Below are 13,203 nucleotides of genomic sequence, written 5' to 3' on the forward strand. Positions count from 1 at the left end.
GTTAGTTTTATATTCATGATATAAATGAATATAAGCATTTCCTATTGCCACATAATATTCAGATTGACATTTAAATGCTCATATACTATCCCATCAAGTGGCTATAATTAAGTTAATTTAATTTCTTATGTTGTTGAGTATTTTGTTTATTGCTTTTATTACTATTTTTGACTTAGCCACCAAAGCCTGTTAAATGTTAAGACTATTTTTAAATATAGTATTCTTTTGAGGTTTTGTTCCCAAAAGAGCAAGTCTGGGAAGATGAACATGGTATTGGTATTTGTTATCAGTGCTTAACTATCTTCTATTGTGGTTTTATGAGTTCACTGTGCCAGTAATACCTTCACTTCCATTTCATCTTTTGGTTTGTTTTGCTGATTTAGAAGGTGCTCCTTTTATTTTGGAATCACTTATACTTTATTTCTTGGAGGATCCAATTTTTTCCAAAATCTTTTCTTTAAAAATTATATTCACTTCCATGTGACCTGTCTGTTTATGGATTTTAGGGGGTTTCTGTTTTGTTGGTTGTTTGGCTTAGCATTGTTTTGGAAAGGTTTTCCTTTGTCTTACTTGGTGTGTGTGTGTGTGTGTGTGTGTGTGTGTGTCCATTTATAAATTATATATTCCAGCTGACTTTCTTACCAATTTCCATTAGCCCTTCATATACTATAAATACTTAACCTTTTACTGCAAAACAAAACAAAAAAAGAGTGGAAGACACTGACAGATAATTCTTAATGAAGGAGAAGACAATGGGCTTTCTGACTCCCTTTCTCTTCTTTGGTGCCCTGATTCCCCCAAACTGCTCCTGAGCTTCAGCAAAGTTCAGGAGTGGATCTGGGACTTGAGGCTGTTGACTTAGTAAGGCATGAGATAACCAAGGTCCAATCGAAGACATGTGAAATAGATTGTGACATTGGTGGCATTTTCATCATCAGATAAGATCATATGTCCTCATGAAAATTCTCTGCTGTGGTCATTGTATTTGGGGAAGAAAAAGAGAGGCGACAACTTGACATTTGTCAAAGTCCCATCCCAGGTATTGATTGCTAAGTAACAGCCTACAATCTTCATTAGGATCATGATCATTGTTTCTCATGCCCTTGACTGGACCCAGAAAGGCAGTTCTCACTGGAGTATCTCTTGGCTGTGGTTAGGGTGGCTGGAGCTGGAGACTCTCATATTTGATTGATGCTAGCTGTTGGCTAGGAATGTCCACGAGGACACCTTCACAGAAATTTCCCAGGTAGCCTGGGCTTCCTGACAACATGGGTTCCATCACAAACTGTCACCTTATACTACATTAGACAAAGTAGTCACAAGATCTTCCCAGGCTCATGGGGGGGTGACAATATCAAATCTACCTCTTAGAGAGGTTCTGTGATAGCACATAGGACTAAAAAAAAAAAAAAACTGGTAACACATTTTGGGAAAATACAATCTGCTATAAAGCTTTTAGGGCATCATTCCATTAGAAGCTTCCTTAGTCTTCGAAAGGCCCTGTTCTCCCCTCAGTCAAGGTTTCAGACTTCAGAAGCTTCTCATTGGCCACTTTGCCCTCCTGCAGGGCTGTATTCTCTGAGGTGCAGGAGGAGGATTATAGAAGGCTATCCTTCTCCTTCTCCAAACCTCCCTGCCAGAGACATGTTGAGGTGTAAACAAACCCAAATATTTCTCTCTATAGTTAGGTCACTCTGTTCATTCCTCTGTCTTCCACATTTCGTTTTAAGAGGTCTTCTCAGAAAGTGTCTCTCAGTAACTGCTACAGGCAAAGGTATCTCCTGTCAGCTATCAGAGTAAGTAGTAGAATCTCTCTAGATAAAATAAAATGTTAAAAAAATCCCTTAGATCAGTGATTCCAAACCTAGATGTACATAATACTAATTGAAGAGCACCTTGGAATCTCAGGTTTCTATTTTGCTTCAGTTCTGTAATATTGACAGTCACCCAGATGAATCTCTTGCAAGTAGTCTAGTTACCACACTTAGGAAAGCTTCCTCTGTAAGCTCAAGGAAAGAATGAAGCACTGGCCTTCAGAAGCTTGTCACAATAGAGCCACATCTGTGCAATGTGGGTACCTCCTTTGTTTGATCTTGGATTGCACTTAGAGACCTGGTTATTCCTGGTTACCATACTATTCTCTTCTTCTTCCTCTTTGCCCGCCTCTCTCTACTCACTCCTCACTTTCCTAAGCACAAGACCCATATAAGCAACATCCCTTTGGATAGTGTGACTTGCATGACCTTAAGGACCTCCAAATCAGCATATCCAAATCCAACAAATATCTCCCCCAATCCGTCCATCCTTCTAACACTGACTTTCAGTGTTGCCACCTCCAGCTACCTGGTCACAATAGTCTCCTTCCTCCTCTTCAACCCCCATATCCAGTGAAGCCACAATCCTGTTGAAACTACCTACAAAATTATTAGAAATTCTGCTAAATATGTCTTGAAATGTCCCCTTCTTCCATCCCTGCCTTGAGGAGAAGTAAATATGGGTCCTGGTCATGTTACTTTAATTGACTGAGAGGCATTAAACAAAACAAAAGTAGTATGAGAAAGGAAGAAGGCTACTTGGGTTGAGGCATAGAGAGTGGAGCAGACACAAATAAATAACTGGGCATCTGCTTAAAAGATAACATGAAGCAGACACAGCAGGCTATCAAGGGCAGGGAGGTGTAGAAAATTTCTGAGTATTCTGCTGGAAGATAGAGCCTATCTTGAGATCCCTGAAGTATATGGGTGTTTCCCCTCACCTCAGCAACATGACCTACCATTCCTGCCTGAGGTGGCCTTTGGCATTTCCATCCCAGACTGTTGCAGTATCAGACTACTCTGCCTGACTTCAGGCTCCTCTCCTGCACCCATTCTCTACACCAGTGTTGGCTGATCATTCTAAGCGTACATCTGGCCCTATATCTCTTTTTCACTTTCTACTTAGGATCAAGAGCAATGGTTTTCAAAGCTAACCCATGGAACAGCAGCATCAGGACCGCCTGGGCACTAGGTGAAATGCAAATTCTTAGGCCCTACCCCAGATCTACCAAATCATAAACTCTGGGGATAAGGCCTAGAAACCTATGTTTTAACAAGTCCTACAAGGTATTCTGATGTTCCTCAGGTTAGGAGGCCTACGACCCAAACTGCTGCTGGGGCATCCTTCAGATGATCCCTGCCTTCCTCTCTGTTGGTCTCCTCTCACCAACAGGTGCCCATGCATCCTGATGCCACCCCTAAGTTTCCCAGAGCTCTCCCAGGGGACCCTGCTTTCACACATGTTGCTTTCCCTTCTGAAAATGTTTCTGCTCAATAAGCTCTTCCATAAGTTCATACTCCAGCTTTTACCTACCTTAGGATCTCCTTGTGTGTTCCCACATGTCTCTAACATGATCTGGACTGCCTTCACATTGCTAGAGTTGTGTTTTACATGCCATTCCCTGCTTTGCTGCATCTCAACTGTATGTTCCAACGACAGTCATATTCTAATCCTCTCTGATCTGAAAGCTCAGAACAGAACATGCACGTGGTGGGAGGGCTGATAAATATGTAGTACCTGAGAAAGTGACTGACTGGTCAGCCAACTGAGTCAATCCCCAACTTAGGAAGAAAAATGAGGCTTCAAATAAGCAGCAAGTATTTATTTGTCTGCCAGGATGCTTGTAAACTATAATATTATATTTTATAATATTTCTGTGACCTCTACCCAGTCATATCAAGTAGTTGTCAAATAGTAGTCCTTCACCATACCTCATGGGTTAGACATGGATCCTAGGGTAAAGAGAGCAATAGAATGGGCAAAAGACCAAGGTAAAGGAGAAAGAGGTTTGTGCAACAATTATTCCTTTTTGTAGGCCTATTAAAGTAATGTGGTGATAATTCCATACCTTAGTTGTAACATTTTAATTTATTTCCCATACCCTTATTTAAGACTTAGCCTGATTTTGTTTAATGTAGTACACAGGCTATTTTTCATGATTAGTTATTTTTGTTGTTGTTGATTATTGAAAGTCACCATATTTGAAATTCATCCTAGCTTTCAAAACAAAAACAAAATCAAATAATCTAGACATACTCCTCTTGCTGATTGTTTTGTCTGTCTTTTGGGAATTTCCTTTTCTGACTTTCAAGATAATTCTTTACAGATTCTTGTCTAATTCAGAGCATTGGCCTCCCACAAGGAGAAAAAAAAAAGTTAACTCCATCTTTCCATTTTCTAATGCAAAGGTATCAAAATATTCAGCGGACCATTGCAACAGAAAGATCTGAAGAGGATTCTGGCAGCCAAAGCTGTGAGCAAGTCCCAGCCGGAGGAGGTGGAGGTGGAGGGAGTGACTCAGAGGCTGAATCTCCCCAATCAAGCTTAGGTATTGGAAATGAGGGGTCCCCATATACTAGTGGGGGCATCCAACAGCTGTGTGACAGAAGTGTACAAGTCCTTCACCATACCTCATGGGTTAGACAGGGGTCATAGAGTTAAGAGAGCAACAGAATGGGCAAAAGACCAAGGTAGAAGAGAAAGAGGTATGGTGCAAACAGGGTAAAGCAGACAATGGAGCTTCCCCCCAGGAAACTTAAGAGATACAGATCCACAGTGAAGAGAACACCACCAACATGGCTGGTGAGATACGAAAGCACATGGATTCGGGGGATGGAGTTGAGTTTGCCACAATATTTGTGTACCAAGGTAGCTTTTATGATGGCTTAATCCTTTGTTGTTAAATAAATATATCTGTTGGTGTCCTAAGGGTTTTCCACATATAAATAAAACATGCTATAAAAATTCACACTCTATTTCAAATGAGCCATGTGACAACACTAGGAGCAATTACTTTGCATTTAGAAGAAAATTCAGTTCTCCCTGGAAAGAACTTGGGCAGAAAGAGGTTTTCCAGCAGGCTTCTGGTTATGTACACTGTGCAAGAGTATTTTTTTTTATTTACTACAGTATGCATTCAGTCGGGCCCAGTTTTCCTGATTTTTATTTCTTTGAATTGAGTTCTACTCAGACAAGGATATTCAAAAACCATGAGACTGGCTTCCACTTTTTATACCCACAACAATATAAGATTACCACAGTGGCATCTTAATAATTCACTTTCTCTTTGAAATGGGTTAAATGATGGCAATTTTCTTCACCAAAAGAAGGCTCAGAGAGAGTCTCACCAAGCAGACATTGTGATTCCCATCCTGCCAGCTCTCCACCATCAACAGCAACACGGATGTTGGACATTTTCATGTGATCTCCTAAATGCACATACAGTTTCAACAACAATTTTAATTGCTTCCATTCTATTCAATTTTCTAGACAAACTTACCAAACTGACTAGTGTGAGTTTTTCTGTTATTAATTTCATTGTTTGGCCTTCTGAGAGGGACACGGTACACTGATCCAGTAATTAGAAACATGAAGAAAAAAGAAAGAGGACATTGATTTCTGAGTTTGGCATTGGATCACTTGCATTTACTGTGTAACAAACCATCCACAGATTTAGTGGTTTACACTCACAACCACACATTCATCTAGCAGTTCTGTGGGTTGTCAATGTGAGCCAAGCTCAGCTGGGTGGGTCCTCAGGATGCTGCTGGGCTCACACGGATAAATGTCTTGGATCAAATGTTGTATTGGCTGTGGGCTGGCTGGTGTGAGATGACCTCAGATGGGTGATTTGTCTCTACTCCCCATCATTTATCTCTCAGCAGGCTAGTTCAAGTTGTTCTCTTAGTGGTAGCAGGGATATGAGACACACAGAACTTTCTGAAACTCTGACGTGTCACTTCTGCTACAATCTACTAAGTGAAGCAAGGTACAAGGCCGACACCAATTTAATAAGGATTATTGCTACAAAGTCCCATTGCAGAGGGGTATGGATACAAGGAGGGGGAAAATTGTGACCCTTTTTGCAGAATCTATCATAACTATGGTTATCAACTTGTAAAGAAAATAAGAAAAAAATCATCAGGATAAATGGGAGGAGATGTTAGAAGACTTGTGCCTACCTGAAATGATGGAGGAATGCTACTAGGAAATAATGATTCTTAACTGGCTTACAGAAAGTGATACAAGTTGAGCATCCCTAATCCCCAAATCCAAAATCTGATATGCTCCAAAAAATAAAACTTTTTGAGAACCAACATGATACCACAAATGGAAAATTCCACACCATGAAACAGATTCATGTACAAAATTATTAAAAATATTGTATAAAATTAACTTCAGGCTCAGTGTATACAGTGTGGATGAAACATAAAAGAATTTCATGTGTAGACGTGGGTCCCATCCCCAAGACATCTCATTAAGGATCTGCAAATATTCTGAATCTGGAAAAAAAAATTGAAAAACTCTGTTTCCAAGCATTTCTGTAAGGGATGCTTTACCGGTATGACACCTGGTCATGTTGCTATTCAAAACAAGTTCTGCTGTGCAGGTAGAGATCTGTGTGCTACTGCTGTGGGAAAAGAAAAAAAAAGAACCAGGTTTGAAACTACTTTTTTCTAAATGTATTCTGTCGATTTGCTTCACTTTTTCCAGATCTGAGGAGAGAAGGGTCACTTTCTCCCGTTAACTCACAAAAAATCACCTTGCTGCTGCAGTCCCCAGCCGTCAAGTTCATCACCAACCCAGAATTCTTCACTGTGCTGCATGCCAATTATGTGAGTGTTCCAAGAGCAGAGGAGGCCTGGCCTGGCTCCATCAAGACCCCAAACAAACTTTGTAAAGTCAATTGATAGATCCAAAAGGCTAGAATTTTGCACCATACAAGGAGAGGGGGAAAAAATCCAATATATTCTTTTCACTGTGAGTCTCCCAATAAGTAAAAAGCCTGGATTTGGAAATACTGTTGCTTCTTTAGTTTTTTGTTAGGCTCATGTCAGTAAAAGTACTTTGAAAACAAATACTCATTTTTATTATTGTTAAAACTTTAAAAGAACATGAAATGAATAGATCCCCTTCATTATGATCCATTTAATACAATCATTTTCACTGAAGAAATTTTAAAATAGATTTTTTTTCCTAGATGTAGAAAACATCCTTTTGATGCAGTTTTTCAAATATCAGGCTAATATTGAACTGGATGTGATTTTATTATGTACTTTTTTTCATTGCATTTTTAGAGGGTATTTTCAAAAGAACAATGACACAATATCGCTATATTTGTTAATTTCCCATTTAACAACACTGCAGATCAGGCACAGTTTAGGTGCTGGAATCACAAAGACAGATTAAGGTGACACATAAGAACTAGGTGTCTTTTCTAGGGGATGATGACATCCAAAGTAATCAGCTTAACAAAACAGGTCAGGGCCAAACTGAAAGAAGACAAAGTTCCCTGGGAGCTCAAAGAAGCAGAAGGAGACAGGTGCATTGAATCTGGAAGGTAGAAAGTGGGTAGGAAGAAGTCCAGGCAGAGGGACAATGTGTTCTCTATTAGTATGTTTGGGACAGCTATAAAGGTTCCAGAGTAGCCCAAGTGAGAGAGGCTACAGACAGGGACAGAGGGCTGGAGAATCATCAGCAGACTCCTGGTAAGCCATGCAAAGGATCCTGGATCTACTTCAGTGGGAAACAGGAACCCACAGTGCTCTTAGGCACTGGGGCTGCGTAACCACACTGTTGATGAAGCATTCTCTCTGGCAACAGAGCATAGGGAAAGACTGAGAGGCCAAGAGTAGAGGCCAATTCAACTGCTCAAGGGAGAGATGATGGAGGCCCAACCTAAGGAAGTGGCTGGGAGCATGGCAAGGAATAACTGCCTTCAGAGAGATTTCTCAGGGAATCAATTGACTTTGGGTCCCCTGTGGTTATGGGTGGGTAGAAGATGAGGAATTAAGAAAGACTGAGCCGGGTGTAGTGGCATACTCCTGTAATTCCAGCGGCTCGGGAGGCTGAGGCAAGAAGATTGCCAGTTTAAAGCCAGCCTCAGCAAAAGTGAGGTGCTAAGCAACCCTGTCTCAATAAAATACAAAATAGGGCTGGGGATGTAGCTCAGTGATTGAGTGCCACTGAGTTCAATCCCCAGTACCCCACCCCCCTGCCAAAGAGAAAAAAAAAGACTAGTTTTAAAACAGCAGTTTTCACTTTGGGTGCCTGAATTTAGATGATAATGATTCCATAAGGCAAGAGCCATAATTTGATGAGGTCATGTCAGTTCTGGCTTGGGAAAAGGGGGACCACTGGTTGGATACAGAGCAGATTCCCAGTGCTGCAGTGGAGAGTCACAAATGGAGAATAAGTATGGCAGATACTGATGCCCTGACAATCAATGCTAGGCAAAGTGGACCATGAAATCCACTGGGTCAACTTCCCTGGTTTCACAGAGTCTGTTCTTTTACTGTGCGCACACGCGCGCACACACACATACACACACACACACACACACACCAGCCCTATGTACCATAAAATTGTCATTTGGCGTATTTAGAAATTCCTAAAACATTCTTTGTTTCCTCTCATCCCCTGATCTCTACACACACAAGGTTTTACATAGGATTTGAAGGATTGAGACACTTCTGTAGTCCAGCCTGACATCCCCACAGATCCTAAATTACTACCCTGTGTTAGACAGATAAGAAGAAAGGCAGACCTGTGCAGTCAGAGAAGGGATGAAGGGATATGAGGGGATAGGAGTGAAGCCCAGAGAGGTAGAAGAAGGTGTGAGGGAGCTTTACATGACTGTCCAAGGCTGCCAAGAGTTGGGTAGAATTAGAATGATATATGTGTGTTAATAATCAATGCACGATTACTTCTTGGGCAAGATCTTTGCTTCTGAGGCCTCTATCTCAAGCTCACAATAAATTGCTGTGTAGCAATCACATTACGTCATGTTTAAATACTCAAAGTGTACTCAGTCTGTTTTTCCAAATTTCCCACTCTCGACTCCAATCCGCCCTGAACCTGTCTCAGAGTGCCTACCGAGTCTTCACCAGTAGCACCTGCTTAAAGCACATGATTCTGAAAGTCCGAAGAGATGCTCGCAATTTTGAACGCTACCAGCACAACCGGGACTTGGTGAATTTCATCAACATGTTCGCAGACACTCGGCTGGAACTGCCCCGAGGCTGGGAGATCAAAACAGACCAGCAGGGGAAGGTGAGTGTGATGAATGAGTGAGGCTTTCCTGGAATGCTCTGGTTCACCAAGAAAAGGACTGGTGAGAATGAGGAGGAGGGTTGTCGGGAAGAAGGTTTTTGTGCCTCAGAGTTACATTGGCCTTCAGGAGGAAAGGGGGTGATACCTGTCCACATCAGGGTTTCTCAAGCTCAGCACTATTTTGGAGGGTAGCTGGGCAGAGGCAACTTCCTGTGCATAATGAGATGTTAGCCAGCATCTCTAGCCTCTGCCCACTAGATACCAATGGAACACTTCCTAAGTGGTGACATTGTGGTGTGTCCCCTGGGCAGTGAAGATCATGCTTGGTTGAGAACTACTGTCTACATCTTTATAAATTTGTATTTGGGTAATGGAAAACCAGATTGTCTCCAGTGGCAGATTATTGGGTTCCCTTCTTAGACAGCTAACTCTCAGTAGATAGCATTACTGTTTAAATGGGGAATGACATTATTGCATTCCTTGTGATTTCCCTAATATATCTTCAATTCTTCTTAAAATCTCCTACCAAACAGGAATGGGGTGAACTGGGCCTGTGCCAGGTTTCTGGCCTGCATTTTGGTTCTATGTGATCTTAATCCAAATGGTCCTTCCCGGCAATGCTTTGGAAGTCTAGCTGAGTCTGCCAGAGTAAGAATATTTTCTCTTAATCATCTTGATGTATATATAGAACAGGCCAAGCAACTTACCAAAGACCTGTTCCTGCAAAAACTTTTATGAACTTCGCTAAATAAAATCCCTCCTTTGATGATCTCTGAGTGGGAAGCCGCACTGGACAGTTCCTTGCCTCCTTGTGTACCTACAAAGCCATAGTTCCCCAAAAGGAGCCTGTAGGTCATCTTTGTCCCCTTGGAGCCACAGATCCTGCTCCTACAAGCCCATAAGCATGCCTGAAAACCAGAACTCTCTACAGCATGTGGGCAAAGAATGTGCCACTAATGCAAGTCCCATCTTGTGCATTATGGGATGTTTAGCAGTATCTTTGGGCCAAATCTCTGGGCCTTTCCTAAGCCAAGGGTGAGTTGCAGGAGTGGTTAGGGATATGCCTTATATAGTAGTAAAGCCACCATAGTTAGAATGTACTGCCTGGGACCTTTTTAGTTAGTGGCTGTGGTCTCCACTGGGGAAAATGACAGGAATTTATATTATGACAGCTTGCAGATATGCCTTAGGGTGGGAAATAAAGCCTGAGCCAGAATAGAAAATAAAGGAGCATCTTATCAGAGCCATACACACCTAGTGCTCAGTAGTCTTCAGCAGCCACATTTACACATATTGCTTGACCAAGATGCCAAGAAAACACCACTATGAATCAGTGGACAAAAAGGCAGTGTTTATCATGCAAAAGCACACACTATGTAAACAACTTGCTCAGCCTCGGATTTCTATGGCTGCAGCTTTTGCACAGGGACAGGGAGGCCCCCAAATGCAATAAGGCTCTGGCTCTCCATCTTACACACAGCAGATGACACGGTCACCTCCAGGTCATCATACTGAGAGAGGGCACAGTGGCTGAGATACACACCAAAATTTTAGTCTGTTTGCATAATTTTAGCCTGAATGCATATTAAAGAGTTTCTGGCAAGAGAGTTTTCTCCTAAAATTCTGTTTTGTGAAATAAAATATCATATGCAGAAAAGAAAAAAAATCCGAATTTGAAATGAGAAGATTGTGTTTTACTTTCCATTTAATACAAACACTGTATGACTACACACACACACACACACACACGTTTTCACCAATTGTTTATTGATTTAAAACACACTCTAAGTGGCAGAAAGAATTTCCAAGGAATAACATGTACTGAATTGGAGTTTTAGTCCCATATTTGAAATGTACTATCACAGTTTATTTATGGCGGTCAGACAAGAGGATAGGGAGGAAAAATGGGTATAGTCCTGTGAAAGAGGACTGGTCCAACTCATCCCAAACAAATCACCCTAGGCAAGTCACTCCACTTTTATAAGCCTTTTTTTGTTTTGTTTTTTTGCTTTTCATAAATAGCAATAATAATGCCTCTTTGGCCTTCATGATTTTATAAACAGAGGCAAAGAATAAATAAATTAATGTGGGAATTCACCATGGCATGTGGGCAGTCCTTTGAATGCTGTAGCAAATGTCCACTGGGGGGGGGGACATAGGGGAAAGAGACCCCCTCATTGCCAAAGTCCATTAATGATGAGAATTGATTGAGAAAAACATTTTTGGAACACAGCCTACAAGCTCAACCCTCTAAGTTGGAAAGAATGTATTGTACAGGAGACTAAGAGTTAGGAACACAATTCAACAAAAAACGAAATGATATAGCTCACTGTAAAAAGAGCCATCTTCACCGCTGGCCAAACCAGGGTCCACAGTACCAAAATCACCTTCTTGTCCCTACCCTGACCAATCTGCTTCTTGCTTTATCTATATATTCAGAGATAACAACCTTCACTTTTATTATTATGCATCCTGGCGGGAAGCAGAAGGGCTGGGGAGAGCTGTTGGGAATGTTTGAATGTAGAGTCATCCCCCAAAGGGAGCTAGAAAGAGCTCCGGGCCGAGCCGAGCCGTGACACTTCAGAAGAACTGCAGCAAAGACAAAAATGCCAACTATCTCCTTTGTCATCAGGAGCAAGGAGGACACAGCCTCCTGCCCAAGTTCCATGGAGACTGCCTGTGGGCCTCACAGATGACCTCAGGTCTAAGCAGAAGGGGACAATTGCCCTCAAGGGAGGGTGTGGGGCTTTGGGCCCCATGGGGTACTGCCTTGTGGCAGACATGGGCCTGAGGTGGCCTCCACTATGAAATAAATAGATAACAGGACAAGAAGGAGCCTGTGAAGAGCTGCTTCCACCATGTGAAGGAAACAAAAAGCAGAAAACAAGATGAGAAGCAGCAGACCAAAGAAAGTGGCTAAAAAATAAACACTGTTGAATTTTAGGGAAAACCAAACTAACAGCTTGAGGGTAAAACAGAGCAGAAATGACGCTAAGGGAAAACAAGTCACTTAACAGAGCATGCGAACATGGAAACAGCACCCAAAGCAGAAGGAACCCCACCTTCCCATGTTCCTTAACCCATACACCCCACTAGATACTTTGCATTGTCCTCTTCATTGTTGATTTACTTTTTTTTCTTTTTTGGAGGGTAGGGGGAACCAGAGATTGAAATCTGGGACACCCAACCACTGAGTCACATCCCCAGCCCTATTTAGAGACAGGGTCTCACTGAGTTGCTTAGAGCCTCACTTTTGGTGAGGCTGGCATTGAACTTGTGATCCTCCTGCCTCAGCCTCCCAAGCCGCTGGGATTACAAGCGTGTGCCAACATGCCCAGCACTCACTGTCTATTTCTTCTGGCTTGATTTTAAGCTCCTCGAAGGCAAGAATCAGTTTTGCTCACTGATGAAACCCCAAGAACCTCTTACCTTAGTTTTGGATGAATGACTTACAGAGGTTCCTGAAGAAGAAATCAGAATATAATAAGTACAGCAACAGTAACTGAATAGTAAATATTAACATTGATTAAGTTTAATATGTAAATGTTAAATAAATATTTAAATAAAATTTCGAAAGACTACAATAAATTATTCAAGTGGGCAGATTAATTCATGGATTTACAGTAAAAATAGTTACATGTACTACATAAAGAGGTAAAATTACTATCTGTCAATAAAGTATTTTTCAAACAAAACAAATTAGTTAAAATAAATTCTCTATCTGTATATGCTCTGGAATGTCTTTAAATAGACGTTTCCTAAAAATCTTGTCAAAACATAGCCATCATAATATAAAAGTTACCTAGAAAAGAGTAAAACTCAGACAATTTCAAGTTTCCCATCCAAAAACTAAACTTTAGAAATCCACAGAGCAACAACTGCAAGATATTCCTAAGAAAAGGTTGCAGCCCAGTCATCCTATTATTTGGTCATTTATGTATGAAGACAACAAAAAACCAATCTCATGTATCAGAGCTGAACCTACTCTCTCACCTATCCTGATCAAATGCCAAAGCCATTCTCCAGACGGATCACTTACGAAGCAAAACAAGAAATAAAAAAAATGGGAAAATCATAATAGAAAAAGAACTCTTGGTGAGCATTCAAGTTAATCAA

General features: G+C 41.3%; 1 protein-coding gene across 7 annotated transcripts in view; it reads left to right on the forward strand.

Moving 5' to 3' along the window:
• The window catches only part of Hecw1 (HECT, C2 and WW domain containing E3 ubiquitin protein ligase 1), a 417,595-nt gene that overhangs the window by 303,563 nt on the left and 100,829 nt on the right, over window positions 1–13,203 (forward strand). For all 7 annotated transcript variants that reach the window (XM_058576839.1, XM_058576837.1, XM_058576840.1 and 4 more), the window contains 3 exons: window positions 4,224–4,363; window positions 6,529–6,650; window positions 8,902–9,087. In XM_058576839.1, coding sequence (XP_058432822.1) covers window positions 4,224–4,363; window positions 6,529–6,650; window positions 8,902–9,087 — 448 coding nt within the window. The remainder of the gene's footprint in view (window positions 1–4,223; window positions 4,364–6,528; window positions 6,651–8,901; window positions 9,088–13,203) is intronic.

This window comes from Marmota monax, unplaced genomic scaffold, assembly GCF_021218885.2.
Source record: "Marmota monax isolate L192 unplaced genomic scaffold, Marmota_monax_Labrador192_F-V1.1 WCK01_AAM20220418_F8-fsc00109, whole genome shotgun sequence".
Classification (NCBI taxonomy): Eukaryota; Metazoa; Chordata; class Mammalia; order Rodentia; family Sciuridae; genus Marmota; species Marmota monax.